This window comes from Vidua chalybeata, chromosome 4 (assembly GCF_026979565.1).
Source record: "Vidua chalybeata isolate OUT-0048 chromosome 4, bVidCha1 merged haplotype, whole genome shotgun sequence".
Lineage (NCBI taxonomy): Eukaryota > Metazoa > Chordata > Aves > Passeriformes > Viduidae > Vidua > Vidua chalybeata.
In genome coordinates this window covers 35,023,163-35,047,413 of record NC_071533.1, presented here as the reverse complement: position 1 = coordinate 35,047,413, position 24,251 = coordinate 35,023,163, and the positions used below count along the sequence as shown (strand labels likewise).

General features: G+C 39.9%; 1 protein-coding gene across 3 annotated transcripts in view; it reads left to right on the top strand.

The window, feature by feature from the left end:
- Nucleotides 1-24,251, top strand: part of DLC1 (DLC1 Rho GTPase activating protein) — a 219,090-nt gene that overhangs the window by 172,259 nt on the left and 22,580 nt on the right. For 2 of the 3 annotated variants that reach the window (XM_053940600.1, XM_053940599.1), the window contains exon 6: nucleotides 21,432-21,503. In XM_053940600.1, the coding sequence (XP_053796575.1) occupies nucleotides 21,432-21,503 (72 nt within the window). Of the gene's footprint in view, nucleotides 1-8,529; nucleotides 8,565-21,431; nucleotides 21,504-24,251 lie in introns of those variants that run through there. The other variant, XM_053940601.1, reaches the window with a different exon arrangement.

The following is a 24,251-nucleotide window of genomic DNA, read 5'->3' as shown; positions in this document are numbered from 1 at the left end:
ATGACACGCACAACAGATTATAAAAATATACTGGTAAATCAGACGGAAAGTTCTGCCTATATACCTTTTGAGTCATTGTTTATGCTTCCTGACTAAAAATCAAAGGCCAGGAACAGTGTTAATCTTGAGATCTGTGGTTGGAAAAATAAAGATTCCTCAGCAAAGAAAATTGAGAATATTTCTGTACGCCAATGCCGCTCATGAGAAATACAATTCTACTGAGTGATGTAAAGGCTCTTGTTTCAAAGGAGGGAAAGTTCTGGTTTGAGCATGAAAGGTTCAGGATATCCTATCACTGTTAATCACTTGCCCCATTGATCCTAGCAGAGGTATGTCCCTGGCTGCCTTGAACTCTCTGGGGCTGTGATCAAACAAAAAGCAGGATAGCTCAATGAATTTTTCCCCCTGTATTACTTTTCTCAAAATGGATCCTTATCATTTTCAAGTACTAGGCCAGAAATGATCCAAACCCTTGTTACTACTGCATCCTATAAATAATGTTGTTCATAGTTTTAACTTCATTTTCCATGAAGAAATAATCAGGTTCTATATCTACTTCAGGCTTTATTTTCTACCACCCATCATATATATTAATGAATATTCAGTAAAATCAACGGAACCAAAGTTTCAGAAAATTCAATGGCAAAAACATTTTTTAAACATCAGACTATTTGTTCCACGTATGTAACTTTTCAGATGTCCACAGAGGGCATCACATTACTGGCGCAGCTGGCCACTTGGTGGTCATGGAATATCAAAGTGGCTCTTCAGAATACATTTGCTGCAATACTAGAGGTGTCATACAGAAATGTGAAATACTTGATATAGAATGGAGTAAGATAAACTTTGCCTGTTATCAATTTCTTGAGTCTAACATTAATTCAGAAATTCTGGTAGATGCATAGCTCTTGCAAATTACTATGCAACCACAGGCTTTAAAAAAAAGACCAACTACAACAGGAAAAAATCTGTTTCGTAGCTGTTTGATTTAAAATAATAGAAAGCAAGTATAGGGATTACTTTGTTGCTGTAGTGACAGAACTGTTGTAAAATTTAATATAACAGCATGATGGTAACCTCAGTTTATCGGGTGTACTGGGCAAAGACATTTAGGTTAAACCATTCTCCAATCACTGCTATCTGTATTTACATTTTGAAGTTGAATGCAAAAAACCAAAACCAAAACCAAAAACAAAAACAGCAACAACAACAACCAAAAAAAAAAAGACATTTCAGAATATGACAGAACCCTGATTTTTTTTACTTTAACAAAAATAATGCTTTTTCATATATTCCCAGTCATAAGAAACAGGAGTTTGGGGTTTTTTAATTCAGAAAATAGGTATTCAAAAACTGCTCTGGGCTAAGATTAGATATAAGAGATTTACCTCTCTCAAGAATTAACTAATTTACCATATATCTTTGTAAATTGATATGAAGACAAATGTAAAACCTCAAAAACAAGGAGAGTAAAAAAGGCAGCCCTTCATAATGTGACAGTGTTGAAATATGAAAGCATACTAATCACTTTTCATGTTTCTTTTTCTTGTGGTCATGTAACAGAATATGAGACTTTGTTTTTAAAACACGAAAGCTCCTATTAACGTGTCAGTCACTTCTTTGCATTGTACCATGTTCACAAATAACATCATGCATTGTTATCGTGTTCACAAATAACATCATGCAATACTTTCACTCTCTAACATAATGGCCTAAAAAGAGAAATGTAGCAAGAAGAAGGAGGAAACATTTTTCAGCTAAACTGACCATCTATTTAGAATTCATAACCCTAAATTTTAAGGTGATGAATGAGCACCCCAACAATTCTGTTACTCCTCCTAATCCTCGTCAGGTCTTGAATCTGTTGACGAAGTCCAAACAGCCACTTCTTTCTGCCTGATCCCCTCCCCTTGCTATTGCTGGCTCTCATTCAAGTCAGGATCACATTTATCTGAGCAATATACACCTAATAAATCTTCTCCAACTCAGTTTGTTCTTGCTGGCAAGACAGCTAGCTTCCCCCTCCACTTCTCTTGTCTTTCCTCAGACATCATTATGGGTGTTGACACTCTAGCAAGTTACTTAAGGTGCTCTTAAATAACTGTCTGCATGTACACATCTCCCAGTAAAAGGCAAGGTAATTGCTGCTATAAGCCAGGTTTCAGTTACAATAAGCAAGAGCATGGGCATGGACAATGAAAGAAGCAGACAAACTAGCAATCTGCAAGAGGATTTTTATTAGATATAAATAAAAATCATTTCATACAGTACTTTCCACAGTATTTCTCAAACACTTTGCAAAAAAAGCATGTACTATTTTCCCTAATTTATCTAAGGAAAAATGAAATATGAGAAGGGGAATAGATAGACCAAGGCTTCCTGATAAGTTAAAACAAGACTGCAGATAGGTATTTTGGGTCTCAGTCTCCTGTGCTGTCAAGAACAGGACCAAGGATTATATGAATCTATTATGACTTACACCAGACCTCACTTTGCTCACTGGGCTTATTAACATGTGTTTTCCTTCTTCCCTGTCTCTGTAGTTTCACATGACAATGTGACAATAACAATAGTTACTCTCCATGCTGTAGTACCAAGCTAGTACCTCCCCTGATGAATGCTGATGTGAAATTAGCCATCACGATGTATGTGTTCCAGTTGCCATAGTTATCATGCTTTACAGAGTTGTGGGTTTAAAATTATTTCCTGAGTCAGGAGATTTCCCCAAGGCTAAAACAGCAACATAATAGGTCAACTGGTCCAGGTGGGTGCATGTGCTTATTTCCTCCAGAGGAAATAAGTTTAATGAATATAGAGTTCATTTAGGTAAAAAGCCTTGGATCTCACAAGATGGAAGATGGAAGTAAGAAAAAATTTGCTTTTAAAAATAAATTTTTCATTGTTCATAACTGTTTAGTCAATATAATTAAAAATACCTCCAATTAGCCAAAAAAAAAACCTACCCCAAAACCTTTATTTCCTTTCCCTTTACTCCTTTTAACTCCAACTGGGCACTGCAAGGCTGACAGTCCCAGGGTCTCGTGCTGAAAAGTCTAGCATCTCATGTGTAACATAAGAACACAGCTGCTTCATAAACCAATTTTGGATCACTGTTTTGACATGTTAAAGGCATCAGTCTTTCAGTTTTCATCTACCTTAATGGGCAACTTACATCTTGTTTAATGAAAGGTTACTGCCTCTCTGTAAATGCTGACCTTTTTTCTTCATCAGACTGGAGGTCATGCATGAACAGAGAATGAGGTTTAAAGAAATGCATCTTAACACTGGAATGCCTTGGAAACTGGTGGTTTTAAAGGTGGAGGGTAAAATCTACTTGCTTTTAAAATGAAAAGTGAAGAGCAGGTTGATTTAGTGATGATATAGCTGCTGTCACAAGAACACAGAGTGAAAACAACAGCATTGTTCTGAAAAAACAATTTAATTTCCCAGGCAACACAAATTTGAGCTTTATTTCCTGACACCATTTTACACCATCATCAAGTTGCTTATCTTTTCATCATTTTGTAATACATATTTTGGGTAAAAGCATCCTTTGTGCCATCTTCCTCTTACACTTGATTGCACACTGTGATTTGTAAGCACAGAGGAAGAGAACTGGGATGAGACTTGGGCACCGATGTCTCCTTTTAAATGACCCATAAAGAAAGGAGAGGGCTCAGAGATGACTCCTGGTGCCTTGGAGCTCTGCTGCCCCACAGCCACCAAGGCAATTACCACCACTGCACCTAGGGATGGTGCCTTGGCCAAAACAAACCTTCATTGCAGCTTTCTCTAATGCAGTATAACAGTCAGTCCCCCTTAACTTGCATATCCATTAGGTCTCACTTACACAACCATTTTTACCACATACATGCAGAGGTTTTAATCCTGATAATTTCAGGTTTAGATTCCTTTTTGTGAAGCAGCAATCAGTTATGAATGCTGTCTTTATCAGTAATAGTACAGTTATTCTGAATTTTTCTAAATATAAGAAAGAAGGACTTCTATGTGTCACAAGCCATACACTTACTCTGGATCATCTCTGAGCTCTCATCACAGGTTGGAAATTCTAACTATGCTTCTCTAAGCACTTCTTCTAGATAAGGTTTAGTTTACCTATTTTCCCTACTTTCTGGAACATTAAATTCAGTTGGTTATTTTTGCAAAGGTGAATCACCTTTTTTAGGTAAAAATATAGGTTTTAATTGAAGGGAAGGCTGACCCATTAACAGCAGAAAATTCTGCCGTCTTTAAAAAAAAACTTCACCTGTGACAGCATCTTAACCATAATATGGGAAAGATACCCTACATCTCCACCAATTTCTATAAACCAATGGTATTTCATGTAAGCTAAAGAGCTTATCCTCTCTGCTTAAAATGGGATGAAAATACTGTTTTTCTCTCCTTTTTTACTTTCCATATTTATATTTAATCAAATTATATCTTTGTCAATTTAATATTTTTGTTTCTTATTCTGTTGTACCTTTAGAGAATAGAGTCTTTCTTAAATACAGTGTGAACTTGGTTATTTCATTTCCAGCCTGAACTGTTGAACTCAGTGTTTGATGGCATTCAAAAGTAGGCAAAAGCACAGAGCTCTTACCTCTTGTTCTAAAATAGCTGCTTATATGGACCACAAAGAATAAGGCAAGGTTAATTTTCTTTATTGTTTTTTACTGTTTAAAAAAAGGGGGGAAAACACCCAACTGAATGTTGCCTGGGATCAGTTACAAGAGTCTAATATACATGACAAACTGGTAACATTTCTAATAGTGTTCATTTTTACAGGAAGATTTCTAGAGCAGAGAGCCCATAAATTACATGCTGTGGAGCAGCACCTCTGTTTGTGCAATATAGTGAATTTACTATATGTTTTGTGAAAAAGTATTTTGGGTAGATGCTTTCTTTCATTTTGTGATTCTTGAGTAGGTGAAACCATGTCTTTCCTCCTCTGGAAGCAAGGCACTGTTAGTGTCACTTATCTCTGCAAAGTGATAGTGCAAACACTCTTTGTCAAGAGGCCTGAACAATTACAAACTTCTTAAATTACTTTCAGTAAAGTCAAGTGCTAGAAAATTCAGACTTAATTATTTCACTGACAATGGTTAGAACATGAAAGTGCTTTGGACTGTGGAAATACTAGATACAAATATCCTCCAGCCAAGAAGGAATCCAAGCCCAGAACCAGAGGCCTGGAAACTCAGTTTGAAACTATCCATAATCTATCATGGTGTTTTAAAAGGATATTAATACTAGCAGTTAGAACTGCAGTCATGTGTCTGACAATCCTGTGTTTGTACCAGCAGGTCAGTTGACTAATTGTGAATTGGAACCTCTCTGTGTACTGCACTATTTAGAAGAAAAAGGATGACAGGGGTACAGTTAACCATTAAGGCATTTGGGCCTGGGAGGGAAAGTAGAGGACAATCAAGTCCTTATTATTAGATGCCTTCCTGCAAATCACTCCCTTATGCAGTTACAACAGAAGGAGAATTCACCTTTTAAACTGAGTAATTGTGCCTGTCGGGCAACCCTTTACAATTACTTTACCATCCAGTAAGAGCTCATTGATTGCATTAAGGATAACAGTACTCCACAGAAACAATCCTCTTAGGCAGGCTACTTCCAAAATCCTGTGTCTCTGTCAGGCAGCTGCCTGCTCTTTGAATAGCCAGAGAGATAAAGAAATAAAAATATTAAAGGGCAAAGCTCTTCTGATTTCACAACACTCTTTAAAGCTGGATGAGTGATTAGGGTGTTTGTAGCCTGTTAAACACCCATGCCTCAGGTGGAATGCTCCTCTGAGCACGTTTTGCAGCAAATGTGAGACTGGTGCCTTGCTTCAGCTCCAAAAATACGCCTGCTTAAGCAGCCCCTATAGAATTCCAAGTTAAAATGCAAGCCCGAGTGACTGTGTGTCTTCAGCAGTTGATAACAAACTACAATCAAAGCCTTTCTCTTTTAGATTACCAGCAAGAATCTAATCCAGGTCAGTGATAATCCTCCAGCATCTATTTAGCAATGATCCCAACAGACAGACTGCTCCAACACAAAAGTCACTGTTTCTGACATGGCTGCAGAGACTGAATGAAGATGGAGATTCCTCCTTTACTGTGGAAGCTAATTAGATTTGCAAGTAGAACAGGAGTGCTGAACTAAAGTAGAAGTATAGTGTTTCATTGTCAGCATCATCATTAAATAACATTCATTTGCTATTTAACAAAGTGGTAGAGGGGAGAATGATAACCCTTGATTTAATTACTGAGATTTTCCCATCTTCTCTGTCTGGGACGCATTTGTCAAGTATTCGCCAATCTTATCATGCACCCCTCTCAGAACCCTCAAATGAAACTCTGACTTTAAATTCTTGATTTGCAACTATCACACAACACTCTCAATTTGGATTTTACTTCACTATTGTACATGTCTCCTGTCATTTTTAGATTTCTTTTGAGTTCCCTTTCACAATGCCAAGTTGCCCCAACCTTTCCCATTTTTTCTGTGAGGTCCATTCTCTCCTCCTTCAAAAGCTTCCTGTGGGTCCTACACAAAAGCTTCCTATACAAAATGAAGGCTTGGTCCAGGAAGCAGCCTAGGCAGTCTGTGTTTACAGGAACAAAACCTGACTTTTACAGACGGTATTAACTTGACACTTGGTGGTCTCCTGGTTCCAGCATTATTATTGTGATAAAAATGCCTTTGGGCCAGCATGTTTCCCTACATGCTCTTGGTAATTTTTTTTGTTAAATTCCCCCCCCCCCCTTCCTTTTGAGGATATTTATTGGAGAAAGTTCTTCTTTTTTTTTTTTTTTTTATTTTTTTCCCCCTGGAATTCAGACTGAGAATCACACACAATATGCAACCAGTATATTTCATCTTGTCAGGACTACTCTGACACTTACTAGTCTATCAACTGCATGAAACGAAAGACAGTACATACAGAAAGCCAATTAGATAGGGATTACTTTGGCTGTTCAACAGCTGGGGCATAGCATATGAGCATATGTCTGATTCCCCATGCTAGAGTTTGGAAATAACATTTTACGTGCCTGACCTATCTAATAAACATATATCCTGACCTTACAAGAAACATTCAACAATGAAGGCCAATGTGGCTATGCCAAAAAAGTGCATGAGCCAGGTTAGATACGAAGAGGTAATTGATTAAGCAGGTAACATATGTAAAGTTAAGCTCAAGGATATAGTGCATTTCCATCCTCTTCTGGGCTATTAAAGTAAATTAATGATCTAGAGCTGTGTAGGGGTTTCCAGAAACAACACTATAATGGCCAATTGGCCACAGTTTGCAGCCTCTAGAAGGGGGAGATGTTTATTCTTCAGGAAATTGCCAGCTCAAGCATCTCACTATGTATACTTTATATCTGTGTTCCAAGTGCAGAAATTACAACTGAGCATTAGAATAACACCAGTGAGTACAAAATATGATGTTGGCTTGGAAGAAAACGAATCATAATTTTTGACAGGGTCCAGATATTTTCAAATTTTCACAATACATTTTTCCATGCTTATAGTTTGGCAGCTGCTCAAAAATACCTGTTTTGTGCTGTTTTACAGTCCTGAATATGTCAACCAAGCAACAAGAATTCAAAAAAACTTTGCAAAATACAAAGGAGAATAAGTGGCGTAGGGAGAAACTCCTAGATACAGAGCTATGAAGCCAGGCTTTACTTCACTGTCTTCAAGACTTGCCTATCACCGGTCTGTGGTCCCCATAGGAAAAACGCTTGTTTTCCATCCAGGTTCACACTGAGACTTTGATGGTGCTCGAGAATTCTAAAATTTCACATCACTCTTCAGCACGCTGTCTGGAGAGGGAAGGACTGGCATGCCCTGGCCACCCTGCATGGCTTGCTTGCTGGATGAAGGCTCAGCATCCCCCATGCCTTGGGCTGCCCAGGCCATTCCAAACCTCTCCAACTTGTAACACCAATGAGCCATGATGCCTTTTCAGTCAACTGTCTTATTGTGTTTCCTGGAAAAAGTACTGAGAGCTCTGCAGACTGGTTTTTATAAACCTGGTCACCGCAAGAGCTGACAGCCATTACAACCCAAAGGAACAAAAGGCACAGAAGCCTTTATGTCCTCTTTGAGCGCACTACCTTCGGTTTATGTCATTCCCCTGGACTCCCCAGACGCACAGTGGAGGGACAGGGCAGAGGGGTGAGTATGTGTGTGTGCATGTCCATGTGCGTGTGTGTGTGTGCGTGAGCGTGTGCACGGGTGCGTGCGCGGTGTGTCCGCGTGTGTCCCTGAGCTCTCCCGCGCTCAGGGGCCGTCACCAGGCAGGGCCGGCTGGTGCCGCGTGCCCGCGCTCGGGGGGTCTCTCCGGGCGCGGCGGGGGCGCGGAGCGGGACCGGGGGCGGGGCGGCCGCGGGGGCGGGGGCGGTGAAGGGGCCGGGCGGGCGCTGCGCTGCTCCGCGGCCGGTGTCACTTGCGAGCCGCCGCCGCCGCGCAGGCAGGCGGGCAGGCAGGGACGCAGCCAGCCGGCCCCGCAGGCAGTCCCGCGGAGCCACCGCGGCCGGCGGAGACCATGATCCTCACACGTAAGCTCGGGGATCCCCTCCGGGCCCGTTTTGGGGGTGGCGGCTGCGCGCCGGAGGGTGCAGGCTCCGCGCATCGTGGGCGGCGTTGCCGGAGAGCGCCGCGGAGGCAGCGCGTGGGGCAGAGGGGAACGGGATCCCGCTCGTGTTATCCCGCAGCACCCGGGAAGGCAGCGCTGGCACGGGGCGGCTGCCCCGGCCCGCGGGGCAGTGCGTCCCCAGCCGCGGGTCTTGGCCCCGCCGCCCGTCCGTGTGCGCGGGTGAGAAGCGTCGTCGGGGCGGCGGCAGCCCCAGGTGAGACGGGAGCGCTGCGGGAGCCCGGGATTACTTCTGTGTCCGGGAAGCGCGGCCGAAAGGGTTAGCAGCGCAGGAGGCGCGGGGGTACCGCGGGCGCGGAGCGCCGTTCGGGATGTGGTCGCTCCCTGAAGATCACCGTGGCGCATCTTTCTTTTTCGGTGGTTTGGTTTTGGTTGTTCTTTGGGGTTTTTTTCCGTTTCCTTTTTTCCTTTTTCCCCCTGCAAATTTTCGTGTGTCTCTGTTTTGGGTGGTTTTCTGGTTTTGTTTTTGGGTTTTTTTGTTTTTTGTTGGTTTTTTTTTTTTGTTTGTTTGTTTTTTTTTTGTTTTTTTTTTTTTTTTTTTTTTTTTTTTTTTTTTTTTTTTTTTTGAAGCCTTCGTGAGACAGGAATCGTCGAGTTCCTTTTGAAGTTTTTCCGTAATTAGCCCGATGGCCTCCAGGAGCCCGGTGGCTCCCCCCGTGCGGCGGTGGCCAGCCCTGATGTCACCCCCGGCGGCTTTGATCCCGGTGGAGGAGCAGCATCTCCTGCCAGACGGGCTCACCCTTACCCCTACCCCCCTCTTCCTTTTTCCCTTCTCGAGGAAAACAGAAAGCCGATGCCGTTTTCCAGTCGGTCAGTTTTACGTTCCCTGTCACCCTCCCTGTCTTTGCAAACCACAGCAATGACTTGGTTCCACCGAAACTGTGAAGTTGTTGAGCGATGTGTTGCCATTAACCTAATGAGCTCTGTCGAGGCGCCTACTATTGGTGCAACAGGTTTCTTTCGGGTTTTTTGTCCCCTCATACTCTCTTTGGGAAAATTTGAAGAAATAACTACATTTAAACAATGTATTTAACTAAGTCAGAAGGTTCTGCCTGATGTCTCATAACACTTAACACACCTGATTTGAAAGACTGAGGAATGCAATTTATCTTAGCCATCAATTAGAGGTGCTTTTATTTTTTTTTACAGTAGTGTGATCTGTTTGAATTGCCCTGCCCTGATCAAGAAATTCCTGACAGCAGTTCAATAACAATTCTCTGAGTCAGGTTATGTTTTAAGGCTATTTGTAGTGAACTTAAGGAAGATAATAGGCAGATTTCTTATGAGCCTCTGAGTATGAATCTGTCAACAGCTCAGTGCCAGACTGGTTCAGCATCTGTCTGGCAAGCAGGCCATTGCTGGGCTGACAGCACATGGAGTTGGTATTCGGTGTGTCTGTTGATTCCACAGCCGTTGCTGTGTGTATCTATCAGGTATTATTACTGCTGTTCTCTAGGCATCCTGCTCTGCATCCCCGGTAGAAGCAACAAAAATAAAAAGAAAAAGGCTGAGATGGCCAGGAAGTGGGATGGATGTCTCTCAAATGAATGGGTTTGGGTTACTACTTCAGTTTGCTGATGGGATCATAATTAGGACTGAGATTCTTTGATTATGGAATACAGTATATGTAAAAGATGTAGATACTGTTTTGACAAGATTCCTTTCACCTACAAGTTCATAGAAATCAGAGCATTTGGAGCTATGTGACCTCTAGGACTTCTTGATCCCATCTTCTTTTAAAATAACTTGGGTTATTAATTGACACTTTTTTTTTATCAAAAGGAAGTGCTGATACATTGTTTTAAACACCATAAGTCTTAAACTTCCTACCTGTCATAAAATGTTATTTCTGAGTGGTGGTTAGCAGCAAGAACATATCTGGTGGTTTTATTTAGTTTTATTTCTCAGTAGTGTAGATTCAGTCTAGGATTTTTAACTCTTGAATCAGGGTCTTCCCAGCCACTTCTGCAGCTGCCCTTGCTGGGCCAGAGAGGAAGATTGATGCTACTCATGGAAACTTACAAATGCCCAGTGTATTTTGCCTCTGGTGAGGTGTAGAAAAAAGGTACTGTAGTTGTACTCATGTACTAATGTCAAATGTTTATATTAAGATTCCTAGAAAAAGGAGATGAGGTGGCTTGGTTTTACTTTTCTGGTTCTTCTGATTCATTACATTCTAGGCAGTGGTTTGTGTGAGGCATGTGAATTTATGAGTTCTGCAAATATTTGGAGATGCAGTTTGCACTATAAAGTTTTGGGTTTTTTCTAGGCAAAATACCACAGTATGTTATGTTTGGACCTCTTGAGAGATTCAGGCTTCTCTTCCAATTCTCCTCTGATGGGAGTTTTGCTACTGGCTTGAGCATAAACACAATGCACCCTCGGCTGGTTAAAAGGAGACAGAGGAAGAGAGCTCATGTGCTTTAACAGGATGGTCCTGTACAGTAAACAAGCACTTTTCATGCTTAACTATCCTTCCTAGCGACAGGAAGAAGGAAATGAGGCTATGCAAAAGGACCCTGACACATTTCAGACAATGCCAGACCCACCCTAGCATTCATACAGTATAGCCACAAGACTTGGGGAAATAAAAATAACTTCAGATGTTTCCCCTTCCTTCCTGTGCATATTATAGAAATACAGCAGCCAAATGATATTCGGTTCACATAAAATTTGCTGGTTTGGTCTCCATTAAATAAAGAGACAATGCCCTTTATAATTTATATATATTCTTTACATATCATATTGTTTTGCTTACAGTTTGAATCTCGGTGTTTCAAGGTGAATTCATTCCAAAATTCTATATTCTCTACAGTAATGTAGTAAGTATAGATATACAGTAATTTTGGTAATTTCAGGCTTATTTCTTGCTTGTACCTAAGCAATCAGTAATTCTGCATGGGACAGGGTATCAGGATTGTCTTGCATCATGTTTTTTGATTTCCAAAGTTTTTTGCAAAGTTTTTCACAAAGTTTTTATTTTTTTTTTTTTAAATTTTCTCATCTACTTTCCCTCCTCCTGTTCAAAGGAAAAAACAAATTCTGTCTTCAATGATGAGCAATTCTCATGAAAGGGGCACAGGACTGGGCTGTGATTGGAACTTTCTGGTTCTTTTTACTGGACACTTACTCGGCCATTCTTGCTGACAGTGCTACCCTATCCCACTCAGCATATCTTTGAAATCAGTAGATCTGCTAGTACAGTATACCATTGGCAAAACTGGCAGAACCAGAAGAGAGTTGAGAATGACTTAGCCAGCTAGCTGTACTTCACTGAGTTTCATTATCTGAAAGTTACAGGTAATAAATACTATGGACAATTCTGAACTACTTTGGTGCCTTTAGAAGAGCATGACAAGCACTTTTATTTTTTAGGATGAATATTCTTTCAAATATTGTCTAGTATTTGTTTCCCTTGGGAAGGACTGTGATAGGTGAGACAGGATCAGGAAACAATTTTGTCTCTCTCCTAATAAAGACACAATAGGATGGCTCACTTATTTCTTGTGGGGCATTTTTTTGAAGTCTAAAAGGCTGCAGAATTCCGTAGATCTGGGTTTAAATATATTTCTTTTATAGTTGTCTAAATTTTTCTATTCAAATGCCATTCAAATGTACTAGGAATGATTCCTGAGGAGATACTTGAAAGACATTTGCTGAAGCCGGTGGTGGACGCAGTTTGACCTTCCCAGATCTGTTCTTGTAATTTACTGAAGTTTCAAGATTAACAAAAATACATGCCTCTCCCCCTTCCTCCCCCATGGCATTTCTGCATTTTGGGGATGTTCTCTCTGTGACCCTGTGGACCTATAAAATTGGATGTTCTGCTGGCCACCCTTCACTCTATTCTACATGAGCTGTAAGAACAGATTTCCTGTGCACATAAGATACAAGAAACTTTCCAGTGTAAAGCTTCATGATCTGTTTTAACTTTCCTTCTTCATCCATCCATTCAAAATGTGACCATTAGGTCTTGGACTGAGAGAAGCATCTTCAAGTATGCAATATCACAGACAATACTGTAACTGTCTCTAATATCTGAAAACAGGGCGTGCATAGTAATATTTGCTTTGGAAAAATCCATGTTTGGATCTTTAATTCTGCATCGGGGAAGAAGGTATTTGTCTGTGATGCAAGTAGCTTTATCCTGGGCTGTTCACTGCCACTGGTAGTTTGTATCTAGTGTTGTATCATCCACACAGGATATAGTTTGGGACTGGCTCATCAATGAGATTGGCCATAAATGGTTATGATGTAAAGGTAGTCATTCTTCCATGCAGTTCTTCCTACATGCTTAGATAGTTTTGAGGTTGAGGTTTAACAAGCTCAAAGAAAAAACTGTCTAGAAAATCTATTTTCTTTGGTATGAACCATTGAGCCAGCTGAGATCAGTTCTTACAGCATCATTATTTCCTAGATCTGAACAGGTAGCCTACATTTTGTGCCTTTTTTTAGATGAAGTACCAGTCCTGCTGGGCCTACTCACTTTTGCCTCCCTCTGGAGCTGAATTAGCCTTTGAGCTGAGCTTTGCACACCACAAGATTGCAGACAGGGGGCAATTGGAGGACATTAGTGCTGGGCTTGGGACTAGCAACAGTTAATGTTTGCCCTTCAGTATGTTCTCAAAGGTCATGCTGACCAAGTAATTTCTGAAAGAAGGTTAAAGTCATCTTCTATTTCCCACTCTTTGGAGGAGGATTTGGTTCTCTCTCTGGAATCTGTCAACATGACCTCCATCAGAGGATTTGACTAACTGCTTTCTCTGCCCCAAATAATCCTCCTCCAAGACCACCCTGTGTTAAGCAGGCCAGATAAATAACCCACGTGCCTAATTATTTCTTGAGGGTTTTTTAAGTCACTTGACATGTTGTTCCTCTTCATCTGTGAACCTTCTTAAAAACAAGATTGGAGAAGACCATCTTTAACCTATAAAAAGAGTTCTTATATGACAGGATAACTGCCACATTAAGCTATAGTTTTCTGATTAAACAAAGTTAGTTTTTGTCTTCAGATCACATTGGTTTTTAAATTTCTTTCTGAATTCTCCTGTATATGCTCAAAATGCAAAAAAAAAAAACCACCCCAAAACATCATCAAAACAAAACCCTATTTAGGAATAAATTATTAACTTACAGTGTAAACCAGAAGTTGTGATGATTCTTTTGTGTCCTAGAACATGCTTTCCCTAAGTCTTCAACGAGTTAGGAAGTAATGCAGCTAACATTGGACATCTAGAAGCATATTTAATGGTGTGAAAATAAGCAGTAATTGCAATCTGTTGCAGAGTGTATAGGGAAAGGATTTGACAGACACATGGGGAATATCCTTTATTTCAGTAGCCCTTTATTAGATCCTGAAAGTATGTTGATTTGGTGCTTTTCAGAGCTAATCAGTTGTACTTGGTCCTCTTGACAGAGAGAAGGACCTCTTGCCAGCCAGGGCATGCTCTGGAGGTGGTGGTTGTGCCCTCTCTGACCTGCCATCAGGCAGTGTCCTTTCTTGTGCTCTGATGAAAACCCGGGTTTCACTCCGTGCTAAAAATAGTGAAACTGACCCCATTTATTCCTGCAAAAGTTTTGTTGAGTTTCAGAGACCCACGGATCCACACTGGGAAAGTCCTAGTTAAGACCTCTGAAATTTACAGAGGCTCCCATTGATTTTAACAAGTCTTGGCTCAATCTCTAAATGTTTGAAATATTTTCAACAAGTGTTGTTTCTCTTTTTATGTTGTGAGCCGTAAAAGTTCTGAAGTGATTTTGATATGCTGAAGACTGAAAAAGAGATTCAAGTTTAATATTTAGGTTTTGGTCCACAAAAGCAGTATTGTGCTTGCTGTGGTAGCAAGGGTATTAGTGAGCAATTAAAAGTACTATATTCTGTAATTTGGTATAGTTGAGAAGGAGGGAAGGTAAATACACCTCTGTAGATATTTTGGAAGCCAGTCACATTCTTTTATTTTTTTTTTAATTTTTATTTTTATTTAGCTTTCAACAATAAGGAAATAAACAAACTGAAATCCTACCAGTGGAAGTAAGCCATTTGCTTTTTTCAAAAGTTCTGCTGACAAAAAAAAAAAAAAAAAAAGGGGTGTTCAAGCTTCCTGCTTTTTTTTTTTTTTCAGAGAAAACATCAATATATGATCTTAAACATCTGTTTCCTTACTTCTTCATCTGTTCCCACACAAATTCCAAACATACTCTGTTTCTTCTCCCAGTGTCCTGTGGTTTATACATAACATCAACTGCATAGTTACTGTCTTGCTTCAAGGCTCTGTAACTTGAAAAAGCCAGTCAGTCCCATGTTTAACCCAAAGCCAACAGGCCACAACACAGAGTATTTTTTTAGTCGTCATCAGATAGTTGTGGAATATCTGAGTAACTTTCATCATTGTTTTTAGGGGTTTTATGACTAGAAAGCAGTATATGTATTTGGTGTCATATATGATTTGTCTTAAGAATTTGTGAGTCCCCCTCTCCCCATCCCTCTGAAAGTTTTTAATAAGAGGTATTTTCTTAAAATTGCACATGCATCCATACTGGCTCAAATTGATTGCTGAGGCAGGCAGCAGTAAGTGGAGGTCACAGCATGTATAGTTTGACTGTAGAAGATAAATTGAAGCACAGTAAAATACAGGAGCACATCAAAAAAGGCAGCTGCAAATGCGAAATGCAACTTGCACTTTAAAGGTGAAAGGAGAAAAGTTACTCTCTTGGGAAGGTTGTTAGCTTTCACTTCAAAACCTGCAAGCGCATACTCAGTTCAAAAGCCGTGCTTTATATTTCTCTTGATCTCACTGCTTCTTCTCGAAATGCATCCAACATGAATCTGAGTGTGTCAGACTGTTATTCTAGAGCAGTTGTGTAAGATTAGATTGTTCTCTTAGAAATAGAAGAAATTCCAAGTGTGTTAGAAATTTGGCAAGAGCTTTTAATGGGATTTTCAGAATGCTGTCATTTTTAGTGGTTGAACGTTTATTGACAGACTTCCCAAGTTTGTGTTTGAGTGCATTATCTTTATAAAATGCTGTTCTTCATTAATTATATTTTTGCTTTCTTTAGTCCTTGCTATGTGCTGCTTTCTTGAAAGGTGTGGAGCACTAAGTTAATGATACTGCCTAAGGAATATTAAACGATACAAGTTTGAGAAAAAACAGGCTTATGAGAAGGAATTTAATTATTTTCAAGCAACAGTCTCATATCTTCAAAGTGAAAACCATCTGAGGCCCTGGACACATAACAGGCTTACTCTTAGGAAGTCAGTCATACTGTCCCAACTTTAAAGGGCTGCAGGCATATGACATTACACAGAGCTGATTTATCATTTTCAATGCCTGGACTGCTCATTTGTAGACAGCTGCCACAGTGCAGTTATTTCCCCGGTTTGTCTCAGATTTCACATCTGTGTTCATGTATCCATAGACTGAGTGGATGGATAGTGTGATCAGGTCTAATGCTGGGACCACAATTCACATGTCAGGGATTCAAGTCAAGCACTAGGAAAAAGGATTGCTTGTACTTGGGCAGTGGAATTCTATCCAAAGAAGAGTATTTCTCACATATACCACAGCTGGTCTTAAAAAATACAATCCTGAATGATCTCAAATTTCTTAATAGCTCAGGATAGTGCTTTTGAGTTGAACAAAAATTTTGCAAAGCACCAGAAGTTTCAGAGAGACATGAGGTGTAGGGAGAGGCAATTTCTGATATAGACAGAAAAAGAGAGTGCCAACCATTTGCAGCCATTAAATTGGACCATTAGTCCTGGATGGGGAAGAATCGTTTGTGCTCTGAGTGCTCCATGTGCTTCTCTGTTCCTTAGCAAACATGCAGATAGTGTATGGAGTTTTAGACATTAAAGTAAGGAGATAGTGTGTTCATTTCCAGCTTTCATGAAAATCTGGAATCATTCTCTGCACTGTATGGAAGAATCTCTCCTGCAAGCTAATTCAGGAAGATGATTTTGTATTCAATTTCTACAAGTTTTTTTTTTTTTTTTCTCTTCTGAAAGAAAAGTCAAATAGTGAATTTCAACCAGAATAACTTACTTAATAATTAAGACCAATATGCAATTAAGAAGCTCAAAAAAAACAGTTGTTATATATGACATTGAAGTGAACCTTCAGAAGTGAAGCCCATTTTTTTTCTTAAATTTGATTTTGACAGTGCTGATTTTACCAGTCTCACAACAGATTTTTACAAGCTGCTCTCTTAACAGAGCCAAAAGGTGAGATGAGTAGAACTGATGTGTGGAGGTGCTAATATGATTGTAAAGGTGTCTGAGTTGAGGCAAGAGGAAACCATCTGCTTGGAAAACTGTTCATAAGATGTTTAGCACTTAGGTGAAAATTGAGTCAATGCATGACTGTACAAAGATACATCTGCTTTGCACCTTGTCCTGAAGACCCTGAAAGAGCTAGTGTTTAAAGTGCCCATTATTTCATGGAAGCAAAAAAGAAGAATGGAAGTAAATGTTGTTGCTGTCTTAACTGGACTGCTATGATGATTTTTTTCTGAAAGAATGTTATTGCAGCATCACTGTGTGGTTTTTCTTTTCTATGGGAGAGAAGGGTATCATTAAACAAAAGATTACATCTTACAGTTCTCCCTTCTGCAACTGCAGTTTCAAACAAGGTGTTAATTGAGATATTTTTACTCTGAAGGTCTAAACTTGCAAACTTACAAGGCCAGGAACCAAGATTAACCAAAGTTTAACAAAAAAGGAAGCTAGACTTTCCCATTTTCATTTACTACTCTGGAGAAGGATTGAGTTCTCCTAATCCCTCTGGAAGTGGGTAAATAAGGACTAATGGTTCCCAACCATACACAAAAGGAACTCCTACCCTTGATTTGAGCATGGAGGACTGCTTTGTAAAACAGACTAACAAATAAAGCTGTTTCCAATAAAAATTTCCTGTTTCCTCCTTAACGCATTTGCCTGTTGTTTGCTTACAGGACACCAAGAATAAAGACTTCATTGTACTTTTTGGAGTTTTGGGGAATTTGAGTGGGGTTTTTTTAATTTGTTTTGTTCTACTTTCCAAGAGGTTTTTTGGGTTTTTTGGTTGTTTTGTTTTGTTTTGTTTTGTTTTGTTTTGTTTTATCAGGACATTTGGAAATAATAGCACAATTTCTTTCTTTCCAGCAGTGTTTTGTACAAGAACCTCCTGCTGCTGGGGGAGGGCACAGGATGCACATCTGAAAAGCTGCACATACATTTCTTGCTTGGAATGTATACTGAATGGTAGTTTATTGTAAAGGTTTTAACTGGCAAGGGTGTTTGATTCAGAAAGGAAGTGGCACTTCAGGGATGGAGTGGGAAGGAGGGAGTGAGACCAGTCCTTTGCCTGCAGCAGCTTATCAGTTCAGCTGCCAGGTCTTCATCAGAAATTGCTTTGCAAATTGTGGCTGAAGTAGGACTTTCCTAAAATAGGTTGGAAAGCAGTGTAGAGTTCCTCTGCAAGTTTCCTCTCCTCCCTGTGGCTATCAGCTGGCCCCAGCCAAGCAAATGCTGTGCTTGACAGTGAGTTCCTAGCTCAGATAATTATCTGTAACCTATGTCCCCTGGGATACTGAACAAAGGCTATTGAATGCTCTGTCCCTTCTAAATGTTTTTAGAAGTAGTTGGAAAATCTGACTTTGAAAGACCTGTTCTTCTTTCTTTTATCTCTTACTATCTTGATTGCCATTGATCAGGAAGACAAGGACTTGCACATAAATATTCTCATGTCCACTTGGATATGAAACTGGCAGCTAGCAAACCAATAGTCCCAGGGCTAGTGCTGCTGAGCTGGAATTTTGAAACTGTAGGAATGGGCTTCTTCCTCTAGGGTAGTTTAAATGATTTGGCCAGAACTTCAGGTTTAACCAGTGTGTATTATTCTCAAACACAGTTAAGCTGCAGTAATGAACTTTTTACCTAGACAAGCTCTCAGCTGTTCAAATTTGTATCTCTTATTTGTGAGAAAGCTCGTTCAGTGTACTCGGCTTTCTATGCAGCTTATTCAGTGTACCTTGGGCTGGATTCTCCCTCTGACTATATTTTTGATCTGCCTGAATTTCACACACATACACAGTTTTGTTCATACTCTGGCTCCTCAGTAGCCAGCAAGGTTCAGATAGGGAAGCTGGGTTAAAAAATTACCTTTCCCTTTGTCTGGTCACACCACATAGGAGTACAGTCTAGGAGGAATCCTGAGTTGAACAAAAGGAGCTACTCTTTTAGGTCCCACCTCCACTCTGTCACCAGTACCCATCATGTCCCTCTCTTAACCATGCTTTGTGTGGGTGGAGATGAGATGAAGAGAGCCCTGGTCTCAGGGCACTCCCTGGCCCCTTGTTCAGGATAGTACTCCAAACCCTTCACCCTTGCAAGGGCTTGCAACAGGACTTCCAACCCTTTGCCCTTCCAGGACTTGCAACAGGACTTGCAACTTGCCCTATGAAATTGGGGCAAATGTGGCTTTTAAACACTTAGCACTGTCTTGTACCCAACTCTAGGCATTTACATAGCCTAATCAGGGTGGATAGGTGCACTTGTGTTTTATTGTTCTCTGCAATTCTTGTGGACAGATAGGAAAAACTCAGGTGTTTCATTGCCTAAACTTCTTGGGGCATTCACAAAGGTATTTTGAAAGCAAATATGCTCTGAAAATTCCAAAGGCACGTGACAGCTGGATGCCCATAAAATGTAACTTTAACATAACTGGCATATACGTTTGCAGAAAAGATACACAAAGCCTCTGTAGAGAGTGGTGAAAAAAGTCCAGTGAATGCATATTCATAATTTTCTAGCTCTAGAAATAATTTACAGAAATACACCTGGGGTGCTCAGTAAAGGACCTGTGAACAAATATTTAAACACATTGAAGAGTGCCTGTAGTAGTAAGGAATCTGACGCTTTTTTCAATTGCGCTGCAAGCATCTTTTGCCAAAAGCACTGCAGCATTTTTTGCCAAATGCTTGTTATCTGGGATCATTTTTTTCCCAGGTTTTAAATCAAGCAAAATTTTCTTTCAATCCAAGCGGTTCTGCAGAATGTGACCTATAAGATACTGCATTTTATTTTAAGTACTCTTAAAAATTAGTTGCAGATTTTTTTGCTTTGCTACTTTAATTGCTCCTGAAATATTAATTTATCGTCTTGTTTGTTCTTGCTTTAGCCGTACAAGTTTAATATTTTTTTCTTCTTTATTAAATTTCCTACATATTTCCTTAGCATACTGAAATTCAAATACTACTTTAAGGAAAACTTTGTAACAGTTTGCAATTGGAATTGAAGAATGCCTTTTCTTAATCAGTAGCTAAGTCAATATGACTGTACGTGCTTGTTCTCATGTGGTCCCATAACCCAGAGGTGAAGCAAACACAAGTTGCATAAATGCCTGCTTGTCCTGACTTCAACAGGAGTGGATTTTTAGGTGTTTATTTATCTGGACTGTTGTGTTTTGGCTTACCTTAACCCTTTGGTTTGGATATGTTTCTTAGCAAAGTAGTCTGGCAAAGCACAAATATTTTAACACTATTGTAGCAATTTGGAAAATGAGAGGGGGGTTGCCATCGTTTTGGAGACACTAAAATGTGCCTGCCATTTTGTCCAATTTTGTGTACCTATATCTCACTGGGAATATTTCATAGCGCGACAAAATCTCGTGATATTTTACTTACACCGTGTTTGGCTTTTCAATGCCATGTATGCAGTAACCTGTATTTGGAGCAATTCTGAGAGGGCCCCTTTGTGCATGGCTTCTGCAGCAGGTAGCCATAGTATCCTCTCCAAGTAGGTGGCAAAATTGTGTACTCAGTTGTGCATAATGAAGCTTTTGTTTCCTGGTCCATCAGGAACAGTGAATATAATGAAAGCCAGACAAACTTTAGTTCTTTCTGATTTCTCATTGTTTGTTTGATCAGTTGTAAGGAGGGAGCTAAATTCCCAGTAGCACTTTATTGAATTTTTTGAAGAGCATAATTAGCCCAATCCATTTCTTCAACACTTGGAGAATACCCTAGGTACCTTTTATATTTTCCTAGTTTGAGCTAATAGGATAACATGTTCTTTATCTCTACTTGTATTAAGTAGCAGATGAATTTATATGTGATTTATTCACAGACTAATTTTCCTTTCTTTCTGTGTAACATATATGTGTGTGATTAATTTCATTCTGTGGCATGCTGTTTTGGGCAGTGTGAGGGAAACCTTCCTGTAATACACCAAGTAACTCATAAATACCTCATAGACTTTCAATGAAACTAGGTTCTTGTTGGGTAGTAAAAATGTGCTTGAGTGAGCTGCAGTACAGTGTGTCAGTTGTTCTTGGACTTGAGTCTGTCAGTACTATCTACAAGGTGTTAAAGTGCACAGTAATGCGAGCTCTGCAAGGAATTCTGTCAAGACAAAGTAGTTGTGCCAAGAGGACCATAAGATTTGCTGAACAAGCGCTGCTCATGTTGATTGCAGATTGTTTTTTCTAGTGTTAACAAATACTGTACAGGATAATCCATAACTGCTGCAGTTTTTATTAGTGCCTGTTTCTCTTACTGTTAAAATGATGAGCTGTTGATAAATAGAAGCTGAGTGTCAGTGACTTTCTAGAATCTAAGATATGTTTGATAGTGAGAAGAAAAGCAAACTGGGATAAGCAAATGTGTGTCTCAGCTCAAAGTTTCTGGAAACCTTTGTGCTTATTTTGCAGTGGAGATAGTAGAAGCGGTGGAGAGGAAGTTTTATCTCTGCAGATCACTAATCAGAGGGTGATTTGTTTCTGTCCTCTTTCAGAAATCGAGGCCAAGGAAGCTTGTGACTGGCTGCGGGCTGCTGGGTTCCCACAGTATGCACAGCTTTATGAAGGTAGGCACCTGAACTCAATCCTCCCCCAGCAACTTTTGGACAAGGAGATGTACTATTCACCAGTAAATGAGATTCAGGGACACCACCGAAGTTCCAGTTCATAAGATGACTTTAAGGGACTGGGCTGCTCTCTGCTACCCACCACACAGAGATGTACCAAACACAATGAGATTCTGAAGCATGCTGGAGTTTTGAATTTGTTTCAGGTTTCTGTTTTAGCCTGAATCTTCGAAACAGCATCATAGCACAAATGTAAAGGTTATTAATGTGGTATGTTCCCTCTGATTAAAACAGAAAGGAACATAGTCAGCCACTGCTACTCCAAGCCTAGTCTTGGAGAAGTACAAAAGCTGTGTACAGCTCCACTGGCCAGCTCTCCTAATGGAACAGTAGTAGGAAATTCTGCATATGCATGGGTACAGCTGTGTGCCTCATGATTCCCAAGTCCTGTGTCCCAAACCATTCAGATTCCCAAGTCCTGTGTCCCAAACCCTGTGTGTCCCAAACCATTCAGAATGGTTTGGGTTGGAGTTAGACTTAGGCTTACTATGAAGAGAAAAAGAACATACAAGCTGTTGTTGTGCAGCTGCTTCTCAGAGGAGTGGCTGCCTCCTGCAGTCACTTGTCCTTCTCTGGGACGCATTCATTTTGTGTGTCTGCTTTTACAAGGTTTTGCTTAATGAGAACTGTTTTCTTCATTGCCTCTCCAACCTACTGGAAACCTGCAGGTTTGGCATACAGTTCTTACACTGATGCAGAGTAGCCTATAGAAGTTTGTTTAAAAGTGTGACATGCTTTTTATATGTCTATATTATTGTTCTATATTACTTGCCCCCACACCACTTAAAATTACTTTCACTGGAGTGAAATTATCATGCACTCTTAACTGACTCCTCATTTTTACGAAGCAAACTCCAGCTGCTGCTTGTAAGAACGAGCATAGAAAGTTCATTATTACAGTGAATAACTGCTGAAAATTACAGCAAATGCTGAGCTGACCTTCTTGAAAAATGATCTTGTTTAGCTTTGATTTGCAGCTGCATTTGCAATATGAGATGATAATAGCACTTTCAAAAGCTGCACTTGGCAAAACTTTTCTTTGCCTGTTCAGAAATTAAATTTCCTTTTATTTTTTTTTTCTTATTTTCTTTCCTTCTTTTTTTTTCTGTGCTAATGGAGATGCCAAGATTTTCTTGGAATATGTAGCTGGAACTGTAGTTCCAGTCTTTGTTACAACTGAGACAAAACTCTCAGCTGAATATGTGGGCTTGTGGGTTTTTTATAATGCTGAGACATAAATCCCCTAATAAATTACATGTCCTACCTGTGTAGGACCATTGCCCTACCTAGAGATTCTAAACTTACATGAAGTTTCTATTGTAACAGCATGTCCTGCCTAACATCAAAAGGACCACAGAGGTGAGAGCGAAGCAGTGAGAGCAAGGCCAGTCATACCCATTGAAAGGACAGCTGTCCTTACTGAAAAACAATATACCATTGTCCTTTGCAAGTCCCCCTGATGGCAGCAACAACAAAGCCAGCAATGGCATAGATTAAGCATTAAAAAAAGGATCTTATGCAGACTATCAGCTTCTTTCAAGTCACCTCTCTCACTTAAGTTCTCACACATTCTCTTGTGGACATTTAAAGATATGAGTTTCCCAGTGGAAAAACTTACATCAGCGCTGCGGAAAAATATGGGTTGGATGTGCTCACCCTATTTACTTGCACTTTCTAGTTAAAACAGTGAAGGGGAGACCTGTGAATCAATTGGATATAGTACAAGAGTTCTGAGAAGTTGCCTATATGGTGTGTTCCCACACAGTGTACATTTAATATGGGAGATTAAACAGTGAACCTTTGCCATTTGCTTTGCTAAAACTGCAGTTTTCTGTAGAAAATACAGAATTTTTAGCATTTTGCAGAATATGTCATAATTTGTATCCCTGAGGCAGTTGTGGAAGCTGTGGATACCCTGTCTCTGAAAGTGTTCAAGGCCAGGTTGGATGGGTCTTTGAGAAACCCGGTTTAGTGGAAGGTGTCCCTGTCCATAGCAGGGGCCTTGGAAATGGATGAACTTTAAGGTCCTTCCAACCCAAACCATTCTATGATGCTATGAAAATGAGGACATAGAATTAATTTCTGTTGTTATAGAAAATGAATTATTTTCATAAAATTCATAGAGTTCACTTTCTGTTAGTATAGAAAGTACCTTTCTAGAAATTAATATCAGTCTTAATTATTTTCCTCATTTCAATTCATTCTTCCCAGTCTATAGAAATTAAAAAATTAGTAGATAGTTCCTTGGATCAGAAAAATTGTGTGCAACTGCATCAGTCTGCTCATAGATTGACCTTGTATTTGTGGGTGTTCTGAAGAACCAGCAGCTTTGGGTGGGAGTCTTAGCTGTGCAAGGAATGCCAGATCAGGACCTGTATGACAGTCAGGAATCTGTGGAGTACAGTAAATGATATATATGTGTTTGCTGCTTCAGAGCTGTAGTAAATTTTCAGCTCTCTGCCAACATTGTTTCCTCCCCCTCACTCTCCCAGTTGTTTACCTAAATAATCTCCTAAGGAAAGTAGGTAGTATGGTCTCCACGCAGCTTGGCTTGCTTTAGTTTCAAGCCATATCTCATTAATGAAACAGTGTCAAACTTAAATAGCTTGATGAACAGCTAAGGAGATTCAAGGCTTTTTTTTTCATTCTTTCACAGAGTTTTGGCATTTACTGGCCTTTTTTTCTTTA